General features: G+C 45.2%; 1 protein-coding gene across 3 annotated transcripts in view; it reads right to left on the bottom strand.

The window, feature by feature from the left end:
- Positions 1 to 3576: 3576 nt before the first annotated feature.
- Positions 3577 to 17917, bottom strand: part of LOC134324568 (receptor tyrosine-protein kinase erbB-4-like) — a 278349-nt gene continuing 264008 nt past the window's right edge. For all 3 annotated transcript variants that reach the window (XM_063006454.1, XM_063006453.1, XM_063006455.1), the window contains 7 exons: positions 15577 to 15732; positions 13384 to 13459; positions 13146 to 13292; positions 11359 to 11456; positions 10810 to 10980; positions 8047 to 8362; positions 3577 to 7932 (listed from right to left, as the gene is read on the bottom strand). In XM_063006454.1, coding sequence (XP_062862524.1) covers positions 7247 to 7932; positions 8047 to 8362; positions 10810 to 10980; positions 11359 to 11456; positions 13146 to 13292; positions 13384 to 13459; positions 15577 to 15732 — 1650 coding nt within the window. In that variant the 3' untranslated portion in view covers positions 3577 to 7246. The remainder of the gene's footprint in view (positions 7933 to 8046; positions 8363 to 10809; positions 10981 to 11358; positions 11457 to 13145; positions 13293 to 13383; positions 13460 to 15576; positions 15733 to 17917) is intronic.

The raw sequence follows: 17917 nt of genomic DNA, 5'->3' as shown, positions 1-17917 counted from the left end.
GTTGAGTGGGGCTGAGGTCAGGGCTCTGTGCAGGACTCTGGAGCTTCTTCATGTCTTTACAGAGCTCACTCATGCTGAAACAGGAAAGGATCTTCCCTAAACTGTTGCTGGAAAGTACATTTTAGCAGTGATTAGGATCTAAAATATTAATATATGAACATTATTAGATGTTTTAATTTTTACATTTTGATTTCAATCTGGCAACCACAATACTTGGCAACCCCAATACTTTTGTCTATATAGTGTTCTTTATATATATTTATAAAAATGTACATTGAAATGAGCTGTTTCTCTTTAGTAAAATAATAAATAAATAAATAAATAAATATAAAAATAAAAAAATAAAAATAAGTAATAAATAAATAAATAAATAAATAAATAAATAAATAAATAAATAAATAAATAAATAAATAAATAAATAAATAAAAACCGAATGATGATCGTCCCAGCCTGAAGCGTTTCACATTATCTACATTCCAGCATCACGTTCATCCTTCATGTCGACTCAGAATCCTTATAAAGAATCAGACATGGAATATGAAATAAATGTGATCGGGAGGGTGATGGATCGTTTCCCATCGCGCTGGATTAGCTGTGTGAAGAGAGTGATTGTGTTTGGTGCAGGTACAGGAACACGGCGCTCTGGATGCAGATCGTACGTGAGCAGCTGATTGGATTGTTTAGAGATAATGCTGTAAAACGTCGTGTGTGGAGGAGCGGCCGCATCCATCAGAGCTCCTGCACGCTGTCATGATGATCACGCTTCATCATCGGCCGCTCGGGGGGAGAGAGAACTGAGAGGACTCCTCTACACATCACTGTCGGTTATGAGATCCTGCGGTGATGAAGTGTGGCGCGGGGGGTGTGGGGGGTGGTACGGTGGGCAATCGTACCCGGGTCACCCTGGTCCTCATACTGGAGAGAAGCACTGACTCGGCTCAGCTTTATATAAAGCAGTTATTCATTTTTATCAAAGCATAATAACAGTGTGTAATGGGGTGGGGGGGGGGGTGGTTGGGGCTTCTCAGTATCCAGATGTTATACTGATGTTAGGATCCATCAGTGTTCCCATCAGTTATTAACGGGACTGTTATTACTGTAACACACCTCAGTCTTTATAACTGCACTGACTGGCATGAGAGGCTCAGGTGTGTGTGTGTGTGTGTGTGTGTGTGTTTATATGTGTGTATGTGTAAGTATGAAAATGTGTGTGTGTGTGTATGAGTAAGTGTGTGTGTTTGATTGTGTTAGTGTGTATATGTTTATGTGTGTGTATGAGTGTGTATGTGTGTGTGTGTTTGTGTATGAGTTTTAGTGTGTGTATGTGTTAGTGTGTTTATGTGTGTGTGTGTATAAAAGTGTTAGTGTGTGTGTGCGTGTGTGTGTTTGTATAAGTGTGTGTATGAGAGTGTTTGTGTGTGTTTTAGTGTGTGTCTGCGCGTGTGTGTGTGTGCGCGCGCGCCCTGTGATGAACTGGTGACCTGTCTGAATGTTTCCTGCCTTTTACCCAGTGAATCAGACCCACTGTGACCCTGACCAGGATAAATCAGTGGTAAAACAGACTCTGAACGATGTTACACTCTCTTCGTTGAATCCTGGGTCGAGGGTTCAAACAGTGAACAGTCCGAGTCTCCAGTACAGAACATCAACCACTGACAGTGTAACCATGGAAACCACACACACACACACACACACACACAGTAACCACACCAGCAGAGCGGCTGTAGATGGTGTACCAGTATTTATTTATTTATTTATATTAAATTAAAAATATAAATTCCACAGATTCATGTAACAAAACGTTTGGTGAGAGGTGTGAGGGATCGATGGCGTACGGAGCCATGATGTATGGAGGTGGTGATCAGATCCCGCCCACCGACCACGCCCCTCTCCTAAAAAAAAAAACGAGACGTGATCGAACCCCGTAACGAGCCGGCGGATCTGTTATCTAATTTATCTAAAGTAGATAATACATGACGACACGGTCATCTCACAGATGATGGATCAAACCTCTCAGGGGAAAAGTAATGGTTCACAGGAACAGTGCCACAACAACGTGAAGCCTGCGGCCAATTATATGCTGTTAAACAGGTCACATGGGCAGATTCTGAAGTCCTAATTTTATTGCCTTTTCAGAAAATTCTCACATACACTGTGTGGCCAAAAGTATCCGCACGCCTGACCATGAACTTGCTGGACGTCTGTATTACATAAAGTGACCTCTCTGTTCTTCTGCTTTTGAGGAGCTTCTCACAAGACTTGAAGTGTGTCTGTGTGTGGGAATTTGTGCCCGTTCTGGTTCATCCCAGAGCTGTTGAGTGGTGCTGAGCTCAGGGCTCTGTGCCGGACGCTGGAGCTTTTCTTCACGTCTGTAGAGAGCTCACTTATGCTGGAACAAAAAAGGACCTTCCCTAAACTGTTGCTGCAAAGTCGGAAGCATGTCATTTTCTTCTTATGACTGATTTATTACACCTGTTAGTGATTGTTGTTTGTCCATATACTGTATACTGTATGTCATACAGGGTAAGGTGGAGATGAATAAGCTGCTGTGGCGCCCCCTAATGGGAGCAACCGAAGGAGGATGAAGAGGATAAAGAAGAAGACTATGGAACAGGTGTACAGCGGTACCTTGTAACCCAACGTGTCCTAAACTCAAAATCTTTAAAACTCGACGCCCTTCATGGAGAAATTTGTTCCCTTAAACTCGATGTTTGTGCGACCGTCAGCTTGATCAGTAAACCCTCACCAGCGTGTGAAAAATACCTCAAAACTCAACGTCTTTAAAACTCAACACCACTCCCAGAACCGACTGACGTCCAGTTTCAAAGTACCGCTGTAAACATAATAAAAGATAAATAAACTTCAGTGGCTCAAAACTGAATAAAAATCCAGATAAATGACCAAAAGGCGTCTATAAATAACTCGAGGAAGGACACACCTCCTTATTATTGAGGGATTTTCTCCCACTGACCATCTGAGAGATTTTGACAACATTCCTCTCCTTAAGATCAGAAAATGTTAACAGTCTTTTGAGTCTGACAGTCCTGCTACACATCATTCAGATTATTTTTGAACCAGCACTTTTCCCCAGACAGGTTTGATGATTACAGACGTAATCCTGACCGTGAGCGGTGCTGAAATAAAGCTCCGTATTTACCCAACACGAGCTGGAATTCGGAGCGTGACGTGGAGAGCGAACGGGTTTGGAACTGGCTGACGCACCGGGGGGAAATAAAGAGGACAGCAGGAGAGCTGCCGCGCCCCCCCACTGCAATAAAAACACAACAAAATAAACGAAATAAAGATGCAGGACGGGTTATAGCTGCAGAAAAAGAAAGAAATAAAGAATGTGAGCGAGGGCGCGGGTTACAGAACACGAGCTCCACCGGGCTGGACTAAATACGGGTACGAGGAACACACGGGGGTCCTACGGAACGCCCGGCAAGCTCTACAAACCAAATAAGTGCTGCAGAAATGAGAAATATATACAGAGATCTGATCAATCACTCGAGATGTGGGTAAACCTCGAGATTCAGACCCGTAACACAACCCAGTCCCACCCGCCCACCCCAAAAACCCATCCCCATTCCCAGTCTAAAAGAGCGCGGGTCGTGGGTCACCCTTCTATTTATTTATTTATTTATTTACAAACTCGCCCGGCCAGGTCGCCGATCTATAAAAATACTATTCACATTTTATCCAGGTAACAGTAGTAAAACGGGGAGGATTCGGGAACATGCCTGCCCTATTTGCGCTCCGGGAATATAAAAGGAAGGACACATGTGTGCTTGATCCATCTCTAATCCCCGTCCAAAAAAAAAAAAAAAAGGGCACAGTGTGTAAGATCCCGGACGCGGACCCTGTATTTAGCGCCCGACCGGTCCCGCGTGGGGTTAGGGCGTGTCCCAAACTCAGATAAATACAGATATTAAAATATAGGACGCAATCTAAAGGCCGCAAATATTTACACTAGTCTGAATCCAAAAGGTGCACGACACCAGGGGGCGCTAGAGCGATCATTCTGCTCCTCATATCGGACTCGAGTCCGAGGGTCTCTGTGCAGCGCCATCGTTCAGCCAGCAGAGGGCGTAACTGCAGCAGTGATGAGGAGGAGATAACTCCGCGGAGGGGATTCTTCATCACTGCTGCAGTTACGCCCTCCACTGGCTGATCGATGGCGCTGCACAGAGACAGGGGATGATAAGTGACTCTCCGTGCATGATACGGATCTCCGTATGAACCCAGTGCAGGTGAAAAGAAGTGGTCAATGCTGTTTACTCTATTGTGCTTGAGTTTCCCAGTGCAAACCAGTCGAGTCTAAAGATTTTTCCACTGGACTGGAATGCTGGTACGGTGCAGTATGACTGGTGATTTCGGGGTGAACCGGACTCACTGGGACCCTGACCCTGTAAATGTATTAAAATACGATATTATTTTAAAATCTGTTGCTTAATCTCAAATTCTGCTTTGCACCAGGTGGAGTCCTTTTAAAAATGCCCTATTAATATCGAGCTGACAATCAGAGGACAAGGGGTTCGAATCCCCAGAATCCAGCGGTGCTATCGGCCTGTCGGGTATCTACATGCCGACATGCAGACATATATTTGATTGGGTACGTCTACAGGGGGTTAGGATGGAAGTGGCTGAGGCTCTGTGATACATCGATGTCCAGCAGGGGTAGCTCTGTGGTTAATATACAGGACTAGTAATCGGAAGGTCGCTGGTTCAAGCCCCACGTCTGCCAACTTGGGCCCCGATTGCTTGCAATGTATACAGTCTCAATTGTAAGTCGCTTTGGATAGGCGTCTGCTAAATGCTGAAAATGTAAATGTTGATGCACCACGCCCAGTGATTCCGGGGTGAAGAGGACTCGCCGGGACCCGGACCAGGTTACATTTTTATCATTTAGCAGATGCTTTTATCCAAAGCGACTTACAGTTTACGGTCTGAGCAATTAAGGGTTAAGGGCCTTGCTCGAGGGCCCAACAGTGGCAACCTGACAGTGGTGGAGCTTAAACCAGCAACCTTCTGATTACTAGTCCTGTACCTGCACTAGACTACAACTTCTCTCGCAATTGGGGTTTTTATTTATTTATTTGTGTATGTATGTGGGCGGCACGGTGGCTGGGTTTGATCCCCAGGTAGGGCGGTCCGGGTCCTTTCTGTGTGGAGTTGTGCATGTTCTCCCGTGTCTGTGTGGGTTTCCTCCGGGAGCTCCGGTTTCCTCCCACAGTCCAAAAACATGCAGTCAGGTTAATTGGAGACACTGAATTGCTCTATAGGTGAATGTGTGTGTGTTACTGTGTGCCTTGCGTCCATTGAAAAGCTGGGATAGGCTCCAGCACCCCCCGCGACCCTGATTGGATAAGCGGTTACGGGAGTGAGTGAGTGTATGTATTCATTTTTATGGGCTTTTCTCTTACTGGTACTCTTGGTACCCTGGACATGAAGGTTATCACACACGTGGAACCAAACCGAACCGTACTGTACCGGCGCCCCCCAGTGGAAAAGCAACAAGTCTGCGAACGCAAAACAATCCGACGTTTCCTGATCAGAAATAATAAATACATCATATCGGGAACGCACGCTGCAGCACCAGTCAGTCCAACAACCCGAACAACACGGACCAGAATCATTAAACAGAGCAGAACCATTACAGGGACCAGAACCATTACAGGGACCAGAACCATTACAGGGACGGGCATTAATTAAAATAAAAACTAAATTAAGTAAAATAAGAGAATAAACGGTGAGGGTGATTTGTGCCAGAGCTTGAAGTGCTTCAGAACGTCTGTAGGAAGCGAGTCCGGTATTAGCAGCACAGCGTAACGCCTGGCAGTGCTGGAAACCACACCATCACGTCCTAACAGTGGTATAAAGTACAACCCTCGCTCCGTACCGGGTTAAACACAGTCCGGAGCAGAGCAGAGCAGAACAGAAGTCCTCGGTCTGAACGGTAAATCCTCCGGCGTTTCGTTTCTGCCAATCGTTCCACTTAAGCTCCTCTGCTTCAGCATTAATCGTGCCAGCTCGAGCGCTTGCTATGGAGCGCCGGTCCCCCGGGCGTGCCACTCGCTGACCCTCGCCTGATGGACTACTCCAATTTAATGCGTCCCGTGATATTTCCGCGCCGGACTGCAGCACGGATCGGTCCGAGCCGCCAGTCCCGGATTTGTATCTGCGCCGACGCTTCTGATTATCGACACGTCCCGGAGTTCGACCCGATCCGGCGTGTGCGGTCTATAACGTGGCTTTATTACACCCCTGCGCTGCCCTGTAGAGCCCCGCTCGGGCTGCACCGGGACGACCGTGGCACAGAAATCAATACGGTCCGGACGCACAATAAAAAACAATATTGCGGCGGAGGGATGAAAAACATCCTCCTTTATGAAGCATCGATCCTGCTGTAGATGTCATAAGTTCCGCTTCGTCCTGCCCGCCGGGACGCTGGACCTGCCCCGCCGAAGCTCTCCGTGTGCCCGTCATGTTTATCGATGCTTTATAGACCTGAACGGGACAGGACGGGGCGGGGCGGGCCGGGGCGGCAGTGAACCTCCGGTGTGTCTGAGCAATTAAAAAATGATATGAAAGCCGGTGCAAAAGTCGTGGCTAAAAACATCCGAATGTGGGTCAGGATAGCAGCGAGAGACGTGAGGAACGGACCATGAGTGGATCAGAACCCAAACGTGTCCATATTTCCTCAATGCTCAGATCGGGGACACCACCAGGGTGGCTCAGGGTATTTTTAGGGCAGTTATTGTGCATACAAACAGATCTGGAAAACCAAATTTCTTTCATCATTACTAGACGTCTTAGAGAAGATGGTCCGAAGATGCCAATGGCGCCAAGACCAGGGTACAAGTCCAGATGAAGGGTACTTCTCGGTTTTGTCTGGAAGTCTTTCTAAATGTGAAAGTTTCAGACTCTCAGACTTCTTCTCCACCAGTTCCTTGAGGTGATTGAGGACTTGGTGGTATTCCATAACTAAGAAATAATTTCTTCTAACAAGGTCCAGGAGCGGCCGGTACCCTGCTGGACGTGTGACTGGTATTTAGGAGGGTAAGGTCAGGGTGAGTGTTCCCAGTGTTCCCAGTGTTCCCGGGTTCTCTTTAATCAGTCCGTGTACCAGGAACACCAGTGATGCCGACGAAGGAAGTGGAAGGTGAAGTCTGAAGCGATGCTGGTGATCCAGGGTGCGAAGACAACACAGACGCCCTCCCTCCACCTTCCCCCCGCCGCTCCGGTGCTACACCACCGTGTTCCTCTGGCGGTAGGGCGGCGGTGGCAGGACGGAGCCGGTTTTTAGGGCGTACTCCGTCAGGTACTCCTGGTTCTCGGCCACGGCGGGTCGGATGCGCCCGTTCTGCCTGTAGAAGAAGCGAGTGCTGCAGTCCTGCAGGACCTCCGGCCCGTGTAACGACGACTTGGGTGGAAGACTGTGCTGCCAGTATTCAGGGTTGTCGAAAGTCTTTTTGGGCTTCTTGTCGGCCGCCAGCGTGCCCGTGTGCGCCGGGTGCAGGGTGTGTGACGCGTGAAGGGTGTGACCCGAAAGAGAGGGGTGGATGGTGTGCCCGGACAGCGTGGGGATCCCGGACTGGGTGGCGTACACGGGTTGTGCGAGGACGTGCCCGTGTCCCAGTGGAGCGCTGTAAGACGGGTGCCCGCTCTGGGCAGCATTCTGGGCGCTCGTGGCAGGGATGCCTGCTGACACTGACGAGGTGCTGGCCACGGGGACTCCGTTCTTACGAAGAACGTCCTGGGGCCTCTCTCCGGAGCTGTGGAAGGTGTTCAGGTACAGGGGGTCGTTGATGTACTCGTCGTCTAGCTTGGGCTGGCCGTTGGAACTCAAATGGTGCCCCTGGTCTAGGGCGTGGACCTCGCCGTTCCTGCGCCGGGTCACGAACGGGTTCTCCTCCACCGGGTTAAGATAATCTAGCAGATGAGAGAAAGGAGAACATGCTCAGTGTGGAGTCCTCTACCTGTACATGGACTCATTATTTTAAACTGTACACATTAAGGAATAGAGGATTAAATATGGCGAGATACCCGCGGGTTTCTTGTGCTTCTTGCCCCCCGTGTACCCCTCGGACTCTTTCTCTGCCCGTCCCGCCCGCTCGCTCAGCAGTAGCGTGGGTTCTGTACTGTATCTCTGCCCGCTGCTGTCCTCTCCCGCCCTGACCCGGGGCGACGCTTGTTTCCTCAGGGTCCCGTTACAGCGCTGGTCCTCCGTGGCCCCCGCGGCCCCCTGCTGAGGCTCCTGAGAGGAGCAGGATGGTGTTATAGAGGACACGGCCATGACCCGCGGGATAGCCGCCATCATGGCCTCCATGCCGAAAGTGCCGTCCTGGTACGAGAACTGGTTCTGTAAACAGAAACAAATCAAACATGGATATTAAATATTATTAAATGTAATGATTAATTTCAGGATTAAATTATAATAATTTTAGACGTACGAGGAATTAATGAGGTTTTATTTATCTTGTCCATCTATCATGATATTTAAGGCTCATGTTCGATAGAAATGTGAGTTAAAACAAGATATTTAAGGCTGAAGATATTAATAAATAAATAAATAAATAAATAAATAAATAAATAAATAAATAAATAAATAAATAAACACCTTCATTAATACATAAATAAGTTCATTTATTAATTAAAAACTTAAATAAACTAATTAATTATTAAATAAATTAATTTAAAGACGCATAAATAAATGAATAAATAAATAAGTACATAAATAAAACATTATTTAATTAATTAATAAATACATACAACAAAAAAACAAAATAAATAAATACATTAAAAATGAATACATAAATAAATAAATACATAAATAAACACATTAATTAATTCAAAAATTAAATAAATAAATAATTAATACATAAATTAATTAATAAATTAATAATAAGTACAAAAATACAAAATAAATTAATAAAAAAAATTAATATACACATAAATTAATAAATAAATAAAATACATTATTAAATTAACAAATGCATACATAAATGAAGAAATACACAAACACTTTAATTCGTTAATGAAATAAAATAATGAATTTATTAATTAAAATATGCATAAATAATATGCATAAATAATTCAAAGTAAATGAATAAATAGTTAAATAAATTAATTAAAATGCATAAATGCAGGAATAAAATAAATAAATAAATAGATAAATAGATAAATACATTAATTAATTACAAATAAATAAATAAATAAATACCACTAAGTGTCACTAAGCTCCAGAAACTTTAACACCTGGGGTTTAACCTGTCACGTCTTTATAAAGCTTGCTCATGCTGGAACAGTAAAGGTCCTTCCCTAAACTGTTACTGTAAGTCAGGAGTGTGTGGTTTGTGGTTCATTACGCCGCACTGGACGTGGTTGTTGGTAATTTCCTCTTCAGTGTGACTGATAGTGAAATAAACGAGGGTGGTGATGATGAGCTGTCAGGAGTAATTAGTGTTCGGTTCTGAAGTCGTTTAATTCTCTCATTAATTAATGAATCAGGGGACGAGCAGAAGCTCCAGCCAGGATTTAAACCCTCAAACAAAGAGACTTTAAAGGAGTCGAGCTGAAATGGTTCCGATCGGAGGTAATATTCTGATCCCCGACGTCCCCCCCCGTCCCCCCATCCCGCGCCACCCACCCCCGGCTCCGGTTCAGTCCACGGACCCGAGCAGAGACGACGCCCGTCATGTTCCACCGCCCCATGTTCAACTGCTTCACTTCAACTTCCATCTCAAACACAACCGCTGGTGTGTGTGTGTAGTGTGTGTGTGTAGTGTGTGTGTGTGGTGTGTGTGTGTAGTGTGTGTGTGAGAGAAAAAGAGATGTGTGTGTGTGTAGTGTGTGTGTGTAGTGTGTGTGTGAGAGAAAAAGAGATGTGTGTGTGTGTGTAGTGTGTGTGTGTAGTGTGTGTGTGTGTAGTGTGTGTATGTGTGGGCGGGAAGGAGCTTAGTGCTGGGTCCTGCCTCTGTGAACTTACTCACGCCACCCACCCACACACACACACACAAACACTTAACACACACACACACTATACACACACTAACACACACACCATACACATCATACACTGTATACACACACTATACACACACAAACACTATAAACACACACACACTATACACACATCATACACACAAACACACACACATCATACACTGTATACACACACTATACACACACACACACTATATATGTACACACACTATACACACACACACATCTGGTGCTACAACAGAGGAAGGTCGGATCGGGACGAGTGAAGGAGAAACACTGTGTAGAGCTTTCATTACAGTCTGAAACTGGCTGGTGAAAAGAAGTGGCTCACAGCTGCACGTGTATCTACTGCTGAACCCCCAAACCATTAAAAAAGTTCTCTGGAACCTGACAGCCCTCCTCTCCCCCCACACAGACTCCTGACGACAGAGCTGGTAGAAAACAGCGCAGCCATTATTAGGTGCACTTGTCAGTGCGCTCTCAGTGCAGATCCCAGGCTCAGAGAGAAACAGGAGGAGTCTGGTATGAGGACCGGATCCACTGTGGAAACAGAAGTATGTTTCTGATGCTGGACGGAGCTGATGAGGAGAGTGTTGGAGTGACCGACCCCTCATCCTTCTCTGAGTTTTGGAGAGCCCTCGGTGAAGAGCGCTACACAGCAGACGTGAGTGATTACATCCAAAACTGTCATGAAGACAGAAGCGTTTGTGAAGGACGTCCGGCCGAGGCTCTTCATCCAGAATAACCGGCGCTGAGACTGAGTGGTAATTGAGGTGGAATGTGAAGCACTCGGGCGACTCTTACCCGGTTGGAGTCGAGGCGTGAGCGGGTGGTGTAGGTCAGAGGAGGGATGTTGAAATTGTGAGGGACCAGATATTCCTCAGCATCCATGAGATCCTCCAGCTCCTCCTCGTCCATCAGGCTCTGGAAGAACTTACTGTCGTTGGGGCTGGGTAACTTCATCCGGTCGTCACCCTGAGCATCAAAAATATCAAATAAATAAATAAATAAATAAATAATAATAAAAAAATAAAAAAATAAAAAATAAATAAATATCAAATAAATAAATATCAAATAAATCAATATCAAATAAATCAATAATTAAATATATATTAAATAAATAAATATCAAACAAATAAATATCAAATAAATAAATAAACACGGGGGATCTTCAGAAAGTTTCCTCTGAAGCTGTACCCAGCATGACCCTGACCAGCTATTTTGATAAATAAAGACCAAACTGGTTGAACCTTATCTGTTCTCGTTGCTGTATGTAGTTCCTGACATGGTCCCGGTTCCTGGCGAGTGTTCAGACGGACCATGTTTATGTTTGTGAACATGTTCTCCTGTTACCTGGATGACGAGGTAGCGCTGAGGGTCTCTGGCCATCCTGCAGAACTCAGCAGCCAGTTCCTTAAACTTCGGCCTGCTGTCAGCGTCGATCATCCAGCCTGCAAACAGAGCACACAGAAAAGGTTCCTGTTAGGTTCCTGAAAGCACAGGTTTTAGTCCAGGTTCCAGCACAGGTTCCAGTACATGTTTCATCACAGGTTCATGTTAGGTTCTTGACAGTACAGGTTCAAGTACAGGTTCCAGAACAGGTTCCTGACAGTACAAGTTCCATTACAGGTTCCAGAACAGGTTCCTGATATCACATGTTCCAGTACAGGTTCCTGACAGCACAGGTTCCTGACAGCACAGGTTCTAGAACATGTTCCCGATATCACAGGTTCCTGTTATGTTCCTGACAGCTGAGATTCCTGGCAGCAGTACAGGTTCCCAATATCACAGGTTCCAGTACAGGTTCCTGTTAGTGTTAGTGCTGGTGTTTAGTCGAGTTTGTTGTATTTATTATCATATTTTAATAAGACTAATTTCTGGCTGCAGTAACGACGCCTCCACTCACACTGATAATGATGTGAATTATAAACGTATTTCTAATCACACCTGCGATCTAAACTCCACCGTCCTTCATTATTCATCTATAAAATGTTTGTTGTTCCTGACTGAACCCAGCGGGAATAATAACGCAGAATAAACCCGAATCTTAAACAGCTGGAAGTCGTTAGAGCCTCGGGGGGCCGGAGCGACCGATGCTTTTATAATTAGAGGAGCGTCGGGCGCGGCGGGAACAATCTGCAGCACAGAGAACAAACAACCGGCGAGTCTGCGGCGTCGTACCAGACTTCAGCGCTAATCACGGCTAGAAATCTGTACAAATCAAACACCGCGGACTGTGTGGAGTCTGAGGGTCTCTGTGCAGCGCCATCGATCAGCCAGCAGAGGGCGTAACTGCAGCAGTGATGAGGAGTCCCCTCCGGTGGAGGTCTGCAGCAGTAGAGGGGAAATACAGGTTCCAGCACAGGTTCCTGTTAGGTTCCTGAAAGTACAGGTTCCAGTACAGGTTCCTGAAAGTACAGGTTCCAGTACAGGTTCCTGAAAGTACAGGTTCCAGCACAGGTTCCAATACAGGGTTATGTTAAGTTTCTGACAACACAGGTTCCAATACTGGTTCCAATACTGGTTCCAGTTCAGGTTCCTGTTAGGTTCCTGACAGCACAGGTTTCAATACAGGTTCCTGTTAGGTTCCTGACTGACAGCACAGGTTTCAGTTCAGGTTCCAGTTCAGGTTCCTGTACAGGTTCCTGTTAGGTTTATGAAAGTACAGGTTCCAGAACAGGTTCCTGTTAAGTTCCTGACAGTAAAGGTTCCAGCACAGGTTCCTGTTAGGTGTATAAAAGTACATGCTCCAGTACAGGTTCCTGTTAGGTTCCAGTACAGGTTCCTGACAGTACAAGTTCCAGTACAGGTTCCAGTACAGACAGAGGAGATTCCTCATCACTGCTGCAGTAACTCCCTCTGCTGGCTCATTGATGGCGCTGCACAGAGACGGGGGATAATGGAGATGGGTGTGTGACTCTCCGTGCGCGATACAGATCTCCGTATTTGGTAAAAAATTGTCCCGAGTCTGGGACGAGGACCAGATCAGCTGTGGCGCCCCCTATATCAACCGAAGGAATTAAAAATGACGTTATTAAAACATTACTGCTCTATAAACTGGTTCCCGTGTGTATAAACTGGAACCGTGAGTCCATTATAGAATGAAATCAATAGAAGACAGAAGATCTGGAGCTCCGTACATTTCACCATGACCATGTAGACGTCGATGGTGCAGATGGGCGGCTGAGGGAGGCGCTCTCCCTTCTCCAGCAGGTCTGGAATCTCCCGGGTGGGAATCCCGTCGTACGGCTTTCCTCCGAACGTCATCAGCTCCCAGATCGTCACACCTACCCAAAACCAAACCAGCAACGAGCGGCGTGTTAGAATGAACGTAGAATTAATACTCGAGTGTTTATGTGTTCGGTTATAAACACTCACCGTAACTCCACACGTCGCTCTGGTGGGTGAACCTCCGGTAGTGGATGCACTCCAGCGCCATCCATTTAATGGGCATCTGAGAAGAGACGCCATAAAAACATCAACACTCGTCCTCCTGTAAGCTCCGAATGAGCTGTAATAAAAACACCTAACGACTCCTGACAGACGCCGGTGTTTATCATCATCCATACAGCTCCATAAACACTACAACACTTCAGATTACAACAAAGTAAAAGGGCGAGGACGTGTCCAAATATTTCACCCTACAGAACGTTTCAGTGTCCTACAGAACCCTGAAAACACAACAATGAACCTAAATTCATAGTGTTCATACCACGTCTCTTACTAACAAACACCTTCTGACCTTCTGAAATCCTCATTTATTTCATGTTAATCTCATCTTGGCTCAGTCTCTGTAGTATTCTCCAAACTGCGGCCTGGTGTTTGTAGTATTGAATAGTTGTTGACCTAGTGTTTACAACACTGTCAGAATGATGGCCTGATTTTAATAATGTCCCAGCTTTATAGTATTAATATGTTTATAGTATTATAATGTTTGCCTGGTGTTTGTATTGTCATTAGCCTAGTGTTTACAATATTGTCAGTTTGTTGGCCTAGTTGCTGCAGTATTGTATGCAGTATTGCTCAATGTCTATCTAGTGTTTAAAGTATTGGCCAAATTATGTCACTGTTTTGTAGTATTGTAGTAGTATTGTGGTACATGTTGGCCTAGTGTTTGTAGTATTGTATACTTGTTGTCAAAGTATTTATTAATTTGTGCCTGGTTTTTGTGGTATTAGTCAAATATTGGACTGGTGTAAGCGGTATTGTGGCCTAGTGTTTGTAGTACTGAATAGTTGTTGACCTAGTATTTACAATACTGTCAGAATGATGGCCTTATTTTGTGGCATTTTAAAAATATTAAGATTTATAGTATTGATCAAATGTTTGCCTGGTGTTTGTGGTATTGCTCCATTTCTAGTGTTTACAGTACAGGCCAAATGATGTCAAAATATTGGCCTAGTGTTGGTAGTATTACTCAATTCTGTATCTAGTGTTTACAGTATAAATGATATACTGGCCTAGTGTTTGTAGTATGTATTAAGTATTGATCTAGATTATACAGTATTGATGAAATATTGGCCTGGTGTTTGTAGTATGTATTAAGTATTGATCTAGATTATACAGTATTGATGAAATATTGGCCTGGTGTTTGTAGTATGTATTAAGTATTGATCTAGATTATACAGTATTGATGAAATATTGGCCTGGTGTTTGTATTGTACAGTTGTTGACCTGGTGTTTACAGTAGTGTTGGTTTGTTGGCCTAGTAGTTGCAGTATTTTCAAAATACTGGCCTAGTGTTGGTGGTGTTGCTCAATTTCATTTCAGTATTTACAACATTGATCAAATGCTGGTGTAATGTTTATAGTATTGATCTAATGTCGGTCTTATGCAGCCCAGCCTATTCATTATGAACAGCGTCCGTATACATGTGACCATATATAGCAGTATTTATTTCTCTCTCTGTTTATTAATGTTGCGCGGCTGTAATACAGACATCAATGTAAAACGGATCTCAGACGCTAATCACACCCTGATGCTAAACAGAGCCGTCAGCGCTAGGTTAGCTGTTTAAAATGTAAAACAGGAAGAGTTGTCTGAGTGGGAATCGTTCCCGGGGTAAAAGAGTTTTCGTGGAGGTGTAAAACACCCCCCCCTCCCCCATCCCAGGAGGGCGCGTAGAGCTACGAATCTATATTACCGTCGGTTATCGCTAAATGAAAAGCTTTGATTCATTTTACAGCTAAATTAGTTGCTGCGGAGGCGACAGCGCGGCGGAGTTACGGACGGCTGCTCGGTGTCGGGTTCAGGAAGAGGCGTGGCAGCGCCGAGGGACGAGTTAGAAGATGGACCGTGGGGTTCAGGGAGGATGAAAAAAAGGATGAGAGGAACCGGCGCATTTGTGAGATGCTAATTTACTAGCTGATCATGTAGCGTGTTCAGTTAATGAACCTGTCATAACAGGCGGCGCCATCGAGAGACGTGTGCTAGCCGAGCCGCGTCTCTCCGCTACTACCAGACAGCGTCGGATTAGCTTGTTTCTCCGTCGGACGCCGAGCGCACCTGCTAACTTCCGAGTCGCGCGGAGCCTAATTAAAACCAACGCGGTGGCTAACGCGCCGCACTGACCTTCCCGCCGTCGGCGTTGTACTCCTTCTCGTCGGCGTCCAGCAGCCGCGCCAGGCCGAAGTCGGTGATCTTGATGTGGTTGGGGGATTTTACCAGCACGTTCCTCGCCGCCAGGTCTCGGTGCACCAGCCTCCGCTCCTCCAGGTACATCATACCCTGCAAACCAGAGGAACAAACACCCACGCGGTTATATAACGCCGGATATGTCCAAAAGTATCCGGACGCCTGATCAGGAGAGTGTCGGACGTCCAGTTATATTTACATTTCAGCATTTAGGAGACGCTTTCATCCAAAGTGACTTACAGTACTGTGACAGTATCAAGTCTGAGCCATTGAGTGTTAAGGGCCTTGCTCAAGGGCCCAACAGTGCCAACCTGGTAGCGGTGAGTCTTGAACCAACAACCTTCTGATTACTAGTCCAGTACCTTAACCACTAGGCTACAGCTGCCCAGTTATGTGATCTGTTCAGCTGGAACAACAGCAGCTCTTATGAGAAGCTTCTCACAAGACTAGTATTAAAGTGTGTCTGTGTGTGGGAATTTGTGCCCCCTGTGTTGTATGGCTGGGCACTGATTGACCAGTAGGTGTTTCGGTTCGTCCCAGAGCTGTTGAGTGGGGCTGAGCTCAGGGCTCTGTGCAGGACGCTGGAGTTTCTTGGTTTAAAGAAGATTTTGGAGTGTGTCTGTGTGTGGGAATTTGTGCCCATTCAGTAGTACAAAAGATGACGGCATGTGTATGACTGGTCACTGATGTCGGTTGATGTTCCGATTCATCCCAGAGCTGTTGAGTGGGGCTGAGCTCAGGGTTCTGTGCAGGACACTGGAGCTTCTTCACGTCGTTATAGAGCTCATAGCTGGAACAGGAAAGGACCTTCTCTAAACTAATAATGCATTTTCTTTATTTCAGTGATTTATTTACTGATTGGTGCTCCAAGCTAAAGTTCTGCTTGATGCAGAGAAACAGAACGCTGTGTCAGTACTAGATAAGTGCCACTAGTAACCAGGTTAATCTGGTTAACTGTTTTTTGCTGGTCTTGGATGGTCTACCAGCCATGCAGCATCCAAAGACCTTTTAAAACCACCCAGACAACCCAGAAACCCCTGCACAGAGCCCTGAGCTGAGCCCCACTCAACAGCTCTGGGATGAACCGGAACACTGACTGATCAATCACTGCCCAGACCTACAACAGAATGGACACAAATTCCCACACACGGACACACTTCAATACAACAGTCCTGTGAGAAGCTCCTGTTGCTCCAGCTGAACAGATCACACACAGCAGCGTCTGACAGGCTCATGCTCAGGTGTCCAGATACTTTAGACCACACAGTGTACTTCTCGGTCCAGTGTTTGACTAAATTAGAGAGTCTAAGCAGTGATTTTCCTAAACAAAAGCCGCTCCCGCGGGCGTCGTCCCTCCTCCGGCTGTGATTAATGAAACGATAGCTCTGCAGTATCACAGTTCTGCTTCTCTTTGTTCACACGTCCTACGATGCTCATCAAGCATTCAAGGAGAAATGCTAATCAGGCTTTTATTACCCAGCGTTTCAGGCGGCGTTTACGCTAGCGTGCTTCTCAAGCGCTCTCACGCGTTCCTCTCAACGCTAAACCTTCTCCAGCAGGCGAGTGGAATCACACTCAGATGGAGAGGAACCTCAGGAGGAGGAGATCTGTATCGAGTATCGTCTGGGTGACCTAACACACTCAGGTACAGGTGCAGCACCGACCGCGTCTGTTCATATAGAGATCCGTATCGTGCACGGAGAGTCGTGTACCGATCTTCAATATCCCTGTCTCAGGACCATCGATCAGCCAGCAGAGGGAGTAAGTGCAGCACTTGGAGATTCCTCATAACGCCCTCTGCAGGCTGATCAATGGTGCTGCACAGAGACCCTCAGACAAGCCGATTATCGTCTGTATGGGCGCCCGGCCGGCTGGTAGTAGAGCTGAGATTCAAACACGTGAGCTTGAGACAGAAAGTGGGTATATTAACAAACAAAAGTTAAAGTTTATTTTTTCTTCCTTTTATTTTATATTTTGCAATTTAAAAGAACTAAACTAAACAATAAAGCCGGCAAATGTCAATTATAATTATATTTAAATTCATTAAAATATATTAACTTATCGACTATTTATTTATATTTATTTATTTATGTATTTATTGTATTTCTCATTTATTTTATTATTTAAAAGGTTTTATTTTATTTACTTATTTTTATTTTATTTCACCATTTATTTGTTTTGCCCTATTTATTTATTTATTATTTTTTGTACTTTTATTTACTATTATTTATTTATTCATTTATTTATTGTATTTTATTATGTACATTTATCTGTATTT

The sequence above is a fragment of the Trichomycterus rosablanca genome, chromosome 12 (genome assembly GCF_030014385.1).
Source record: "Trichomycterus rosablanca isolate fTriRos1 chromosome 12, fTriRos1.hap1, whole genome shotgun sequence".
Classification (NCBI taxonomy): domain Eukaryota; kingdom Metazoa; phylum Chordata; class Actinopteri; order Siluriformes; family Trichomycteridae; genus Trichomycterus; species Trichomycterus rosablanca.
This window is presented reverse-complemented; position numbering and strand designations above follow the sequence as displayed.